General features: G+C 37.7%; 1 protein-coding gene across 5 annotated transcripts in view; it reads right to left on the bottom strand.

Annotated features, from left to right (window-relative positions):
- Positions 1 to 366: 366 nt before the first annotated feature.
- Positions 367 to 15505, bottom strand: part of ANAPC10 (anaphase promoting complex subunit 10) — a 33111-nt gene continuing 17972 nt past the window's right edge. For all 5 annotated transcript variants that reach the window (XM_059843998.1, XM_059843997.1, XM_059843996.1 and 2 more), the window contains exon 5: positions 367 to 749. In XM_059843998.1, the coding sequence (XP_059699981.1) occupies positions 519 to 749 (231 nt within the window). In that variant the 3' untranslated portion in view covers positions 367 to 518. The remainder of the gene's footprint in view (positions 750 to 15505) is intronic.

Raw genomic sequence — 15505 nt, 5'->3', positions numbered from 1 at the left:
ACACAGTAGGCTAAATCCATGCACACAGACACTGAGCAGAAACAACCCTCTAGAGAAAAGGATACAACACATTAGCATAAGCAATAATAGGAAAATACTACTGATAATGTCTTTAGATCATGTCTGTTCAAGAAGAGCAACTTTTTAAAGAGCCATTTTTATGTAAAGGAATGAACTATTTCCATGCATGATCATTAGGGGAAGAAATCCTCCTCCAAAATATCTGTATTATATCAAATAAATTATTAATTCCCACCCAGTCAAATACATTATTTTAAGAGTGCCTGGATTGTTTTTTCTCTCTCAGAGAGTACAAGAGCACTCAGACTCCTAGAAAAGGAAACCAAATTACAGACTACAACATACTTAACACAAGATTATCTTTATTTCAAAATTGTACAAAGTATAAACATAAAGATATAATTACACTGAAGTAAACCCTGCTCTTTAAGTATCTGAATACTTTAGCAATGATATGGTCATGAAAAAATACCTTAATTGTTCCTCATGAGGAAATTTTATCTGATGGAGCGATACATCATGAAATCAATTGTTGTACACCTGGGGAATTTACCAATGGAGCTCTCCTCCACAGGGGTGTACACTTTGATTTGCCTCATGTGAGTGTCTCTTCCATTTTGGTGATTTGCTAGAACAGCAATCTGAATCATAAAGGTGCGAATGGGCTTCTTGTGGGTATCTGTTAGAGGAACATGGATCCATCCACTGGGTTCCACTAATTCCAGTTGCTGCCAAAAACAAGACAGAAGAGCAAAACATTCAGAAACAGTTCACATACTTCATATAAATCATCGCATATTAAAAAATATTTTAATAAAGCAGTCTTGTTAATCACATTTTAGTTACCTTTTCAAAATAATTTGAAATAACAGAGTTGAATACTCATAGCTGATTTACTGCTCATGTAAATGTATGGAAATTAATTTGGTTGTCTGCAGTTGTGTTTGCTTTTGCCTTTCAGAATTTATTCCTCATTTTGTGCCCTAATCTTAAAATAAAAATCAATATAAAAGGATAGAGACTTCAGTATAAATTTAAGAAAGTAAAAGTGGACCTTCTTACTGAAGAAGAATGCTGAAACATGACAAAATATGCATTTTAAATTGTTTTGTCTAGGCACTCTGAAGTACAATATACTAGAGTGACTAATGTAGGAAACTAAATGCACACAAAGTTCTGGATTTTCAGAAATTCCTTAGATTATTAGGGGGACTGGGGAAGAGGAAATGGAAGGTAACAGAGGAAAAAATAGAGGATACCTCAAACTTCATCTAATGTATCATGACCAATTAATAATTGCTGCACAGCCATTAAATCACATTCTAATCACATTTGACTTGCCTTTCATACAACATACCCAGTGTGACATGATGATTTTTTCTTTTTCAGTTTTAATCCTACACAAACCAATGTCAAGGCAAGCAATGAACAGCAATTTTTTTAACTCTAAACCACATCACTGACACAACAGATTGCTGAAATCAAACTGGATGCTATGCAGAGCATGGTAACAGCTTTTGTTTAAAACTAGCTGCCCAACTTCAAAGCACAGCTCAAAACACACATGGAAGAGCACACAAGTAAATAAAAGTCCTGGGGGGGAAAGAAAACAAAACACAAAACAATGTCCACTAGCAAGTGAAGTCACACAGCTAAGCAAATAAGAGTGCTGTTCTTAGCAGCTGAGTTCCCCTAAGGAAGATCTATGTGCTTTGAGCAGCTCAAAATTCCCATCTTTCTCCCAAAAATACTGCATGGCACATGCTGTCAAAGGCCTTGTTTATGCTGAAGCTTTCAAAAGACTCATCTGAGAGCTACTGGTTCAGAGCAGACACCCTGAGAAAACAACCCAAGAAACAAGTAAAAAAGTTTGATGACTACTTCAGCTTAAAGTAGTAGACAAAAAAATCTTTTACACCTCCACCTTAAAAGAAAGAGCAAGAAAAAAAAACAACAAATAACCACAACCCAAAACTCTCCTCTGCTGCAGACTCTCCAAAAAATTATTTCCAAAGCATTAAATTCACTAAACTTTCACAGCAAATCATTTCACTTTGGGAGCTAGACACTTCCACAAACACACAGTCACTTATTTGTTGTAGCACTGTCCCTTTCAAAAAACTTGAATTTTTTTTTTCCATAGGAAACTTCAGGTCATGGCTGACTTTACAAGTGGATAAAAAATAGATGTCTTGTTGAAGCAACTTTACAAAGGGGAAATTTATCATGGTGAGGTGGCAGTAAACAGCTTAAACAAGGATGCTTTCCATCTTCATAGTAAACAGAGGAGGAGTAAATCCTCCTAACACTTTATTCAACTACTACTAAGGTCAAGTGACTGTGATTTTGAAGAGAATTATAAGGCTATTGCTAATTAAACTTGCATTTTAATATTATCCTCAGCATTTACACATTTTGACTGCTAATTCAAAGTGGAAAATTTGAGTTCAAGAGCTAAGATACTGAGATTTTTATGCTTAGATCAGTATGAAACAGTTTAGTTAACACTAAGTAACTTTGAAAAAAAAGGTAGGAAAGATAAAAGTATGGCACATTTCCCAATGCTTTGTTTCATCCCTGATCAAAGGAGGTGGTTCTATGTTCTATTTACAGCACGTTATTTTCCAGTCCTGCTACAAAGGCAACCAGTCTGTTCCCAAGTCTTTCTACAGGGATGGGACAAGTAATTCCTTCACCTGTAAAACTGGCAATTGAGGCATTAGGCTAATCAGACTAAAAGGTTCCCTGGCTCCAGATGTCGAACTTCACATACTCTGAGCCAGTTTTTACTGTCCTAAGGCAATACAGGATTTTACAGGAGGTTTAGATCCCACTGAGTTCACTTGCAGTTCTGCATTTCTGCAAATGGATACAAGTTCTCAAGCCAGCCACAACACAGAGTCTGAGCAGCCACCTAGGAACAGCCACTTGAGTGTCTCTTGTAGAAACACCAAGACTGAGCAGAGACAGCACACAATTCATCAAGCACCACTGAGCTGTCTTAGCCACAAAGACTTTTTTTTATTTCCCCAAATCTCAGTCTCCCTCACTCTATATTTCCCAACTTCCCTAACAGATGAATACACAACCTTTACTTGTACAAATCCTGGACTCATCCTCAAAATAGGCCCCTTTCCCCATTCCAGTCAAATAGTTACCTCTTGGACAAAACACACAACACTAGTTGGAGGCTAGAGTTTAATAAATGCAAATGTCAGACTTCAATGTTTGAAAAAAGTAAGCTCTTGATTTCTGCTCTCTAACATTCCTGTACTGACACTTGAGACTAACCTTTTTTTTTTTTTAAATTGATGCTCACATAGTTCATTAAAACCTTGATACCCACTCAACTACTGAGGTTTAAATGCAACCAAAAACCAAACTGAACACTCAGTAGAAAAGAAAGTATTGTTTTGCCAGTATGATACACACATTTTCTGTGACCAAAGGAATGGTATAAACCAGACACACACACTCTCCCAGATTCTTCTCCTCCACATCTGTCATGCTCTTTCAGATGAGTGAAAAATTTTGTTTCCAGAGGGCCCAGGTCCATCACCAAGGAGAAGGAACAGGACATGGGAAGAGGCAGGGGTGATAAAAGACACAATGCTGCCCACTCCTAGCTCAATGTCAGCACCCAGACCCAACTGTCACAACTCCAAGCAGAAGTGGGATGAAATATGTGGCTCTACTCTGCCTGGAGCATTCCCAGTGTGAACAGAATCTAAAGGAAGCTTACTGTGAAGTTTTAAGAAATTCCTATTAAGCCCATGCAAATGGCAATCTTTCAAAGCCTTGTAAACTGGTCTGGAAATTTGGGTGGATTTTTACAGGGAGGCAAAAGGCACATCCTCAACACAAAGGCTGAACTATTGCCAAATTTCAAATCCTTGCTTTAGAGCTTGGGGGCACTGGAGCATCAAAGAAGGACACCAGAATATTCTCACACAAGCAAAACAGCATACTTTTCACTAGCCTTGTTCTTGGAACAGAACTGCTTTGGCTGAAACTTTCAAAAAATTCAACCCAAAGCAGATATCTTGCATGGAAAAATCTATCTGAACTGAACTTCGGCAAAAGTCAAAGTAACCAAGAGTTAAGCCTTTAAATGGAAAGGGTCACACAACCTTAAGTACAGGTGGCACTGGCAGCTCCATCCATAATAAAGTACTACACTTGAAATCCATTTCAGTTGACTTTGCTCAAAGTCAAGCTCGTTCTTTAAAAGGACAGACCACTGTATATACATACAGATACACACACATACAGATGTATTTCTATTTCACTTCAACTCTATAGCATCAGTCCACTACAAGCAAATACCAGATTAAGTTGCCTCCTGTATTTTTAATCTTATGCAGACCATTAAGACTCAGTCATAGTAAAAAAACAGTCTTCCAAGAAATTTTTAAAAATGAGCTTTATTACTAATCATCTGAGTGAAATTAAAAATTCAAAATTTCTTTCTGTTATGTGTTTTTCTAGAAAAGTCTTTTTTTCAAAAAAAAAAAAAAAAGAAAACATAGGAATGAATCAGTGCAAGCTAAGTATTGGTAACTCAGGACAGTTCCTGCAGCTCTAGACTAATCTTACTGTACAATACACTAAAAGCCCAGGATTTGTGGCTTTTTTATATTTGCTTCTAATACTATAAATTTTGTGACAATTGGAAAACAAGAAGACCATGAAAGTCAAAATAAAAGAACAAAGGGATAAAAATTGAAATGGAAAAATCACTCACTTGTCCTTGCTGCTGTTATACTCTAGCTCTTCTGCTTTCTCTTCGTTGCGTTCTTATTTTTCCTGTCCTCTCCATGCTACAGCTTTACCTATGGACATACACTCCCAACTCCAGGAATCCACATTATTTGGAAAGCCAAAGGAAAATTAATGTTCTCACTGGAATTCTCCTCTCCAGCCTCTTTAACAGCCCTTTTTCTTCACTTTATTGTACAGTCCAGAGGTTCTACAGAATTCCATACACATTTGGCAAGGCTACTATTGCAACTAATGACTGTCCTACCATAGAAGATGCAAACCGCACAACAAAATAAAAATTTAAAAAAAAAGAAAATAAGACCAAGGCAACTTGAGGCTACACTTCAGAGAGATGACTGAACACAAGACTAGAGCTTTTAGGAGGAAGCTTCTTCTACAGTCACCAGCCCCCTTATAGGCTAGGAAGTTATTTACCCAAAGAATACTTTTCTATAATATTAATCCTACCTAAATTTAATATTAACCTCTTTTCCATACACAGTGATATTTTGTTTACATTCTGTGGTATCTCCAAATGGCATATAACTCCAACTGCTACTCCTACTAGAGTTACAAATGCAACCCAAGTTTTTGGCTATATTTAAAACAGGCTAACATCCTTGAAACAAGATTTGATTTTTCCTTGAAATAAGACTTGATTTTTCCTGCCCTTTAAAGGTATCTTTTGTGAAGATATAGAGAGGAAAAAACTCACTGTAAGTAATTTCACATTTAGTGTAATTACAAACATATCCCAGATGTATGCTAGACAGGGCTCCCAGTTCAGGGGAATAAATATATATAGGAAGAAAAAGCAGCTCATTGTTTCCTCCTGGGAAGTGTGTGCAGAAGAGGACCTATGTACTGACAGAAAGCTGAGAATTCTTGCTGCCATCACAGCTTCAGCATGAAACATTATTCTGAGATGTTTGTACCTCATCAAATTTCCATTTCATCAACTTTACTACTAGATTCAAATGGCTGTGAAATCAAACAGCATTTAATTTTACTCCTTCTACTTTTCTCATAAAACTGTTAAAGCTGCTTTTTGTTTTAATGATTCAGCCAACTATGAAATGCAAAGTAGTGGCTAGACTCTTCTTCACACATATAATTTTGTCTATGTGCATAGCTAGTTCTTACCATACAGTTATTATAAAAACCTAAGCTTTTCAAAGCTGGTGTTCTCAATAAATAATGTATTCTTCCAAGCAGCAGATTATAAAACTAAGTTTCAGGGAAAAGAAATGCTACGTTCAGAAATTAAATATTTATCAGCGCGTTAACTTTCCCATGCAGGAAAAAGCTTTTTCCTGTTTAGCCATTGTTTTTTACAGCTATCCAAATATGTTTTCACAACAACTGGCAAGGAGAAAGAAGGCTAGCTTAACTTCCAAAATCTTGTTTCCATAACAGTCATGTCCTACCATTTAGTTACCAGGACTAAGAACCTGTGCGCTTCTGCATAATTCCAAGTATTGGAACTGTCAACACACAAAGTAGCTGAGCTTGGGCTTCAGCCATCACTTCACTTAGGAAGGAAGAGAACCAGTTAATAGCAGTGATGCACCAGTTCCAGCAGAAAAAATGAAGCATATCCAAAAGAAACTTGGTGAATTCCAAGTGAGCCAAAGGAGGGACACCACATTAGCAACTTAACAGGGAACACAGCAACAGGCTCAAAGGACCCACTGTGAACAGCACATTTGTGTGCTCGGATGAAGCAATGACCACCTAAGGAGGTGCCTCTGTGGTCTTAATCAGCCACCTCCTTAAATGGTCAAGAAATCTCGCTTCAGTCTATTAGGCAAGAGAAGTTTTCCATCCTTTTTAACAGCAGTTCCTGAAGAGTCTAAAGGAACACAGTCCATCCCCTCAGGAAGAGTCAGCTGTGGATATGGGTAGACACAAGTTCAGTTGCAGAATAAGCTATATTAGAGAGTGAAACCTCCAAACACTAGAAGTTTCTATCTTTTAGTATCTTATAAGTATCTTTGTTCAAATAAAGTGAAAGAAATGACCTTTGGGAAGACTGGGAAGATTGAAAAGAGATCCAAAAGATCCTTGCAAGAAGTTTTATAGAACCTCTTTCAGACTATTTTGCTCCAGATTAAAACAGTAAAAATTAATCATTGCCCAGGTGTTGGAAAACTGTATGCAATAAAAAGAAAGACAACTAAACACTCAAACCAAGCTATAAAGAATATGCAGGAAAGGAAGAAAAGTAAATAAAGAAAAGCAAATCCTTGGTGGGTCACAGATTAGTATTCACAATGCTCAAATACAGATTGTTATAGTAGCTTTCTAAATTTCCTGTTTGGATTACCTGAGCAGCACAAATATGCTGGTCAACATCAGCGCGTTGTGTCCCATTGCTGCTTTCTGAAGGGAGCAGATGATGTCAATTGAGCCATGTATGAGGCAACCTAAACTTCACTTGGCAGAATGACTCACCAGCAAATTCATGAAATGGTCTCAGTGACTGGTCCATTTTGATATTCTTTAGAATTGGGTGCCCTGATTATCATTTCCCCATACAGTTAAAAAGGAACCTTTTTATTTAGTTCTGCTGAGAAACCAATGCAATATCTTTTAAGATGCACACAGTTGATGCAGGCAGAATTTCAATATTACAGCAGGAATAAAGTTAGGAAGAGCTGAAATTTAATCCATGGAATGGTTAACAGGGAAAGTCAGCTTTACGAATGCCCTTATAGTCTGTCTTTGAATTCTGCTGAAGTCAGATGAAGAACACATAAGAGGACAACAGTTAAGTCTTAGACACAATGGGGAGCCTCTGGTGAGGAAGCATGCATGTAATCCTCCTGTCCAATGGAGGAAATGGGGTACAGTGGCACACCCTGTGGAATACCAAGAGCTTTAGGACATGAATTCACAGAAAAACAGCTCTTTCAAAAGCACCAAGTGACAAAGAATCCCAAATAATGATGCCTGCAAAAGGGTGAAGGCTGTGCTGAACTGACCACATACAAAACTCCTGACAGATGAAGTCATGGATGCTCTGGGCACATGTGGAGGGGCCCCTGTCCGTGGTACTTAAACAACCACCACCCCGCCCATCAGTCCCACTTCTGCATCTGCTCATAGCACTTGCATAGTCAGGTACATCCAGCCTGACAGACAAATAAATAACCTGCCAAATGCTCAACCTCTGTGAAATTGTCAGCCACAACTGTCTGACTCAATTGCAATTTCAGAAAATATTGTCTGCTTAACTCTGGGTGGCAGGAAAAAAAAGCAAAAGGAAAGGGAAAAAAAATTGACAACAGTCTTTGAATACTTCATTCTCTAGAACGTGGCTAAAAACAACCCTTCATTCTAGAAAATTTACCTGCAGAAACCATCAGGAATTTGTCACAGACTGTTTACTAGGAAAGTCTCTCTGGAAGAAAGAAACACTGTTCTCCCATTGCTGTGCCATATGCACTTTTTTTCAGTATGTTCTGTGAAGAACGAGAGACAGACAGCTCAACATTCATTACAAAAATACATACTTCGAGAGGTATATACTGCTTCAGAGAAGGACAAAAATGTTGAATAGTCCTGGACAGTTTGCTTTTCAGTCTCCCATTTTTGAAGTCCTATTGTTAAGTGAGGTCATTTGAACTTTCACGTAACACTTTACGCTGGACACATCCATAAATTAAAACTCACTAGAGAAGGATTGCTATGCTGTGCATGCTTTAAGTGGCAACCATCCACTGGAACTTCAGAAAAAAATAAAAAACCTTCTCCCTGTCCCTTTGAAAAGCAGAATGATCTGACCAGCAAATACAGAATGACAATGCAGTCTAGAATGGAATTTCATATGTGCAAATATGGGATTAAGGCCTAAAACTCCAAAGCAAAACTTCTATCTACAGCAGGAAGCTAAGTTTAGTTTGGTATCAGCTAAGAGATTCCATCTTAACAGGAATCTGTTGCTCCAGAAGGAATACAATTGAAATCAGCCATAACAGGCGTGAAATTTTGGATCTCTGATTTAAAGAAAAACGTATTTCATAACTAATTTAAGAAGCAGTCAAGAGTGGAGGAAGGGAAGGCAAATACACCCTAAGTGCAGTACTACACTCCTGCAGGGACCTAATCTCACTGCACAGCTGTCACAACCCACAGGAATGCCATGCCTTTGCAAGGGCACTGCAACTCTGAGAAGATTCCTGGTATCAAGGGAAATCCTTCACACAAACGTGACTCCAGTGTGAACCTGTTACTTCCCCTGAGCTTGGCAGACACTACACTGAAATCCTACAAAAACATTCTTGGCTGACAGTATCAAAAAACAAGTAATACAGCCCAAAACAAGCTTTCTGCCTCAGTTTGTCTATTTCTGGTACCTAAGTTGGATAAAACCTTAGTTGTAGACATACTGGAGCAGACTGCATTTGGACAGTCTGGCCTTAAAAATGATGGCAGAAAATTCATGGTTTGCTGCAAGTCTTTTCAGAATTCCAGCATTTTGAAAGAAGAATGAGGGACTTTTAAAATATTTTTTTAAACCAGGGTACTTTACAACTCAAATTATCAGTAGCTTAGAGCATTATACATGCAGACGTGAAAAAAGAAACAGTACATTTAAAAAAACGAAAAACAACCAAAAAGTTACTATAAGATAAATAGCCAATGCTGCAAATTGCACATTTAGAAAGAACTGCAAATCTCCTTTAGTGAAAACAAATGTTTTATACCTTTAGGGAAGCACTTCAAATCAAGGTTTATCTCACTGCAATATTTCTTCATTTTATGGACAGCTAAGTAACTAAGGAGAAGTCCCCATGTGTATAAGGTAACTGTGTAGGGATACTTCTAAGTAGAAACCTGGCAGATGATGACCAACCTGCTTTTGAAAACCCTCAGTAACTTTTACCTGATCAGAAGCTTGGAAAAAAAAACAAGTGTCAAACATAACAAAAGCCACTACAACTTCCCATGTTCACTCAAACAAATAGTACCATCTGCATTCAAAAGTTTTTACTCATAATACAAAATAGTGAGAAAAGTATCAAAAAAACCCCATCTGGTTAGGTATGTGGACTAAGGTTTTCATAACAACAGAAATAAGGCACACAGTTCTTAAAAATTACTTAAGACACTACATTACTAACACTTTCATTTAAGTTTGTATCTTAGTCATAAATTTGAATTCTCACCCCCAAGCACTGAAAAGCTATAAGATTTCCCTGTACTGAGATAGCAAAATCTTAGTCCCTCCCTTCAGAGCAGCACCCACCAAAGCAAAGACTGTCTCCTACAACTTCCAGGTGAGTCAGGCTGCTCTCAGGGAAGAGTAGCACTTCAACCATCTACTGAGGAGAGGCAGGGGAAACCAACAATGAAAGAGGAGACAACTGCACAAAGAGAACAGAATCAGATTGAACTGGAGTAGTGGAACATTCTACTGCAAAGTCTGAACATATATTTAAAAAACCATTCTGAAGCTCAGGTGAATTTGCATTACAAATGGAACTGCTGATTGAAGAACGGGACAAAGCAGCTGTCTTTTATGAAAGGCAACAGAACAGGCTGAACTTCATGATCTTAGAGGTCTTTTCCAACTTAAATGATTCTATGGTTAACACCACAGAATCTTCCAAGAAAGGGAGCATAGACAGAATTTTCTATGAGCGAGAAACAAGTGCTTTGAACAATGGCCTTATACAAGAGGACCTTAAGGCAAATAGAATGAACACATTAAAACCTAGAAGATAGCAAAGCATAAAGGGAAAGGTCCTATGATTTTTTTTCAAACTAGAACTGCTGGGGACAAGCAGGAACAAGATTAATTTATTCTATGAGTCCACTGCACAAATTGTTTGAAAATGGAAGTAAAGGCTGGAAAACATTTCTGGGAAATAACTAATTTTAAAAAGGGGCAGAAGTTTGCAAATTCGATGAAAAGTGTATTGCAGATGTCTGCACTTCCCATTTCTCCTACATACATAATGGAATGATACTATGTTTGTGTGAAAGTGCAAAAAAAAACCCAGGTCATAATTTACCTTGAAAATTGTTTAGCCATATCCAGGAAATATGTCTAGACATAGCTACAGTTAAATTATACAAAGAAAGTATTTGAAAAAAAAATTGTGCAAGGAATATTAAAGATTTAAGTGCTTGAAAACTGGCCACACTGAGTTAATTCCCTATCAAACCATCTCAAATAACTTAGTGGCAATAACCTAGTGACCACATTTCATGCCATGCACTTTGCTTCCCAGAGAATGCAGAAAATTAATATGGGAAATGAACAAATGTAGAAAAAAAAGGAATATCATGATATTTAAAGAAAGCCCATAGTAGTAGCAGCCAGCTGCTAGATCTCAAGCACTCTTTATAGGTGAGGGGAAGAAAGTACATCAAAACAAAAAAAAAAACCTCATTCCACTCATTGAGAAGGGCTATTACTACACACTGAAGATAACGAGATTTCTTACCTTCTACTAGAAGACAGGCCCATAAAACTGCATGGCTCTAACTTTTTACCTGTTACATATGACTGTAGTTCCTGAGCTACTTCATTTGTCAGGAAAAGACTGGAACAAATTATACCTGAGTGCTACCAAATTAAAAAAAACCCTACTCATTCTTTACCAGCAAGAGGAGTTGTTGATTTAAGAGACAAAAAGCACTGGGGTTAAGAGAAAGCATATCTCCTGGTTTCAAAGGAGTGGCTTGTTTCTGAGAATTACAGAGGGTTACCTCTCCCAAAAATCAAGGAATTTAAAGATCCTAAACCTCTGTAAATAATCCCCAAATCTGGCAGAAGTACAGTATGCAAACATTTCTGTGTCTGGATAAAGAGTCCATGGATGCTCAGTAAAGGCAGGTGGGGCAAAACCTGATGAACTTCAAGATTACTCAAGTGTGCACACCATAAGCAAATGCAGTGTAGCACGCCATAAGCAAATGCAGAGTAGCATTTCACAGGATCCAGAGTGTAATGCTCAGCTCAAGGAATATTTACTCACTGGAAACAAATCCAAAAGACTGTTGTGAAAACTATTTTGTGCAAATTTAAAATGCAATGCAGAGTCTCATCTCAGAAAGATCCCAAATTCATAAACATGTCTCACTGGAGATATATTTTCATACAAATGAACTTTAAAAGAGAAGAAATATATCTGTCAGAGGTTCAGCTGGATAGTTTTATGTGAGCCAGAATACACTTCCATAAATTTGCAAAGCTGGAATCAGAACTGTTGCCCAATGGAAGCATTTAATTTTACATCTAAACAGAATTTCTTTAATGTACTGTAACAAATGCAGGAGAGCTTTTATTTTTGCTTGTGTTTTCTTACAAATCAATAAGAAGGCATGTCCAAAAAAAACCCACAAGGCTTTCATCTGTTATTTTACATGGAGGTCAGACTCGAGACTCTGCTTCTTTCAATCTCTGTGAATTTTATTTCTTGACTTCTTTCTGGGAGTCAAAGGTCCCTCAGGTCACCATTCACTCAAAAAATATACAATTTTAAAAGGTATTCAGTGGTGCTATGCACTGTCCCTTGCTGCAACAGCATCTGGAATAGCCTTAGTGCTACATCCGACAGACCAAGAACATGAGCTCTTCACCCTGACTTGTGTAAGAATCAAAATAAAATTGCATCCTAAGTAGGCTCCTGAAAAATGAGGGGGCAGTGGAAAACAAAGCATGAGAATGAGTTAATTAAAAACTTGTTTACCAGCAGGCCTGCTATGTCCTCTAGAGCTACTGTGGGGTGTCATCTTACTGCTTAGCAAAGTGCAGTCAACAACAAGCAGATGGAATTGGATTGCAAATCTATGTGACTTACTGTACATCTACTGTGGCTACATATGCTCGTCTGCTTAATTTATTTCTGCTATGCAAGTAAATCTTTTAACTCCTCATGACAGCATAAAGAAATAGAAGAAAGCCCAGTAATTCCACAATAGAAGTTCCTACCCTACCAGTGCCAGATTTACCAAGAGCTGATTTATGAAACCCTCTGTTACAAATGGTGACCATCCTAACCACAACACAGACCTGGTCAAGGAGAGGGAAGCCTACTTCAAATTTTTACTACATCGTTTCTTCTGATACTGAATTGCAACTCTTTTTGAAACAATGAAAAAATTAAACATGATTTGATTTTTACCTTACTAGGGTAAAAATGATGTGCATCAACATCATCTTACTAAGTAACAGACTAATCTCAACTAAGAGAAACAAATTAGAGTTATCTGCATTTGCTAGTAGAAATAATCCAAAATATTCTTCATACTCAGTTGAATTTGATCTCTGACAAATACAGAGGGGGAAAAATAATAAGTTAAAAAGACATATTAGGGGCTATGCCACATGATTCACTCAAAAACTGTAACTGAAAACAGCATTCATAAAAAGCTTCAATAAAAACTGTATTTGATAACATTCCTTTGACATGAGACATAAAACACTCCAGAATTCATTCTGAAATAAAATAGGACTGTTAGATAAACCTACTTTAGGAACTGGATGAAGGCAGATAGAGAGCACAGGCCCTCAAGCCAGACACATATGATACATTACTATTCTCACTCCACCCTCTCTTGCGTGTTTGCACAGAAAATAGAAAAAGCCTGGGAAAGGTTTTTCCGATTCAAACACATGATCTTGGTTATCTTATGACAGATTAAGACAGAGAACAGCCCTCAGAAAGAAATAAATTTATACCTCATATCTCTAGAAACATTTCCATGCACTACTTGAGATAAGGAACAGGATAACACCACATTCAATCCCTTCCCACCCAATAAAACTCAGCAAAGAATTGAATGTAGACCCTGTTAGCAGTGTTCTCATCAAAGCTACACACATACATGTGATCTCTGACCAAAATAACATTTCAGTAATCACAGGAGCAAGACCTCCCTCTGGAAAGAACTGCCATGGTGGCAGTTCTGAAGCAGCTGAGCCTTATGGTCCAGAACCCTGGATTTGTTCTAGATCTCTACCATCTGCCAGGTAGCATTTTCTCCTGAACACTGAGGATTGCTTTAATTTACCACATCAACAGAATTCCTTTCAGCACTACTTTCCTAGTGACACTGTTAATAATCTCAGCTTTCCATTAGAATGCTAGGCTTCAGAATGAAAAGAAAAAAAAAATTGGCTGATGGTAATTATAAAAATGCCCCATATACCTACACAGAATACACTTGTTCCTTTATTTCTACCTGAATTTATGGAAATTTTTGGTTGTTTCTTTTTAGTGCTGACTTGACAAAGCATGGCACATCCAGTGCATTTAATGGATTTGGTTTGGATTTTTTTTTTTTTAATCTTAATTAAAAGTAATACCTGACAGCTTTGCCACATGGCAGTATGTACTATAAAAAGCCAAGTGTGACTGCATTTGTACGGATGCAAATAAAGGTATTATAACATGGAAGCCACACATACAGAGAATAGTAAGTGGTGGGCAAATTGGCTCCTATATTCTTTTAAACTGGGGCCACTTCCTCCTTCCACCCTGCTGCCAAACTGCTGGTTTGGCAAAGGGTGATGAACACAGTCACAGCAGGTTTCCAGCTGCTGGTGCCTACAAGTTGTTCAAGTGAAACAGAAAATGAGGTGTGCTGTGCCAGCTGACCAGCACCAGTTGAGATGACAGCATAAAACTTTCTTAACGTATCCAAGAAAATTCCCATTCCTTTCATATCTTTTCTTATGCTTAAACCAAATTAATGTTGACTGCTGGCTTTACTCTTTGGAGGATTTTAATACTATGTTAGTAGGAGCACCCAGAGGGATCAGAATCAGTCTTGGATTTGACCTTACTGCATGTATTTAGCACTTCTTAATTTTTGAAAATATCTAGTGCTCCCTCCAAGGATTACTCCCACAGTTAAGTCTATGAAGGCAGTCAGGTAAATCAAAGATGATTGTTTATAATTCACTGACTTTATCCTCCCAATCCTATTTCACAGCGTAGAAAAAGTTGCTTAAAGGCAAAAAGTTTCCCAGTGGTGAGCAACCTCTCCAGAAAGAGGAAAGCAGGAGTGAGCGAGCAGTATCTTACTGTCAGCTTTGACACAAATTTAAGGATGTTTTTTATATCCTTTAAGCAAAAGATGGTGGTGTGACTCCCACAGTGTTTTTACATTTGGAATCCAAAACTAGGAGATAATTTTGGATTACTCAGGCCTAGGGAACTTATAGAATGGGAAAGAGCCTGACTATAGAATGTGATATGGTAGAAGAAGAAGAAAAATGAGATCGAGAAACAGCTCTTTATTTAACAATTCCAATGCAGGGCCCTTTACTACAGAAAAATATAACTTCCCTTCCAAATACAGGTCTGCTGCACTTTTCCAAGATCTCCTTCCTAATATGCTGCCTTCTTGAGATCAAAGAAGTGTCCCTTGTTTCACACAGTTTCTTCAATGGTATCCACCTCCTTGCTCTGCTAAGTAACTGCAAGGTCAGATGTCTAGAGTCCACTTCCCCAAAGCCAATAAATGATACAGCCAGCCAACAAAGATTTTTATTTTTTCTAGTTCAAACCTTGAAACCTTATGAAGGAACTCCTTGAAGGAACTCCTTCAAACACCCAAGTAAAAAGCTGCATTAAACAGTTTGCCTAGCAGGGTCTCCAGCCTTCTATCCAAGTGCAGAGAAATCAAACACAAGAGATAAAGCAGATGTTGTGACATGCTCCAGTTTGCAAGTGCACATTATCACATGTTTTGTAAACCACAG

This window comes from Haemorhous mexicanus, chromosome 4, assembly GCF_027477595.1.
Source record: "Haemorhous mexicanus isolate bHaeMex1 chromosome 4, bHaeMex1.pri, whole genome shotgun sequence".
In the NCBI taxonomy this organism is placed as follows: Eukaryota; Metazoa; Chordata; class Aves; order Passeriformes; family Fringillidae; genus Haemorhous; species Haemorhous mexicanus.
The sequence above is the reverse complement of the archived record's forward strand: the minus strand, read 5'-3'. Positions and strand labels throughout refer to the sequence as shown.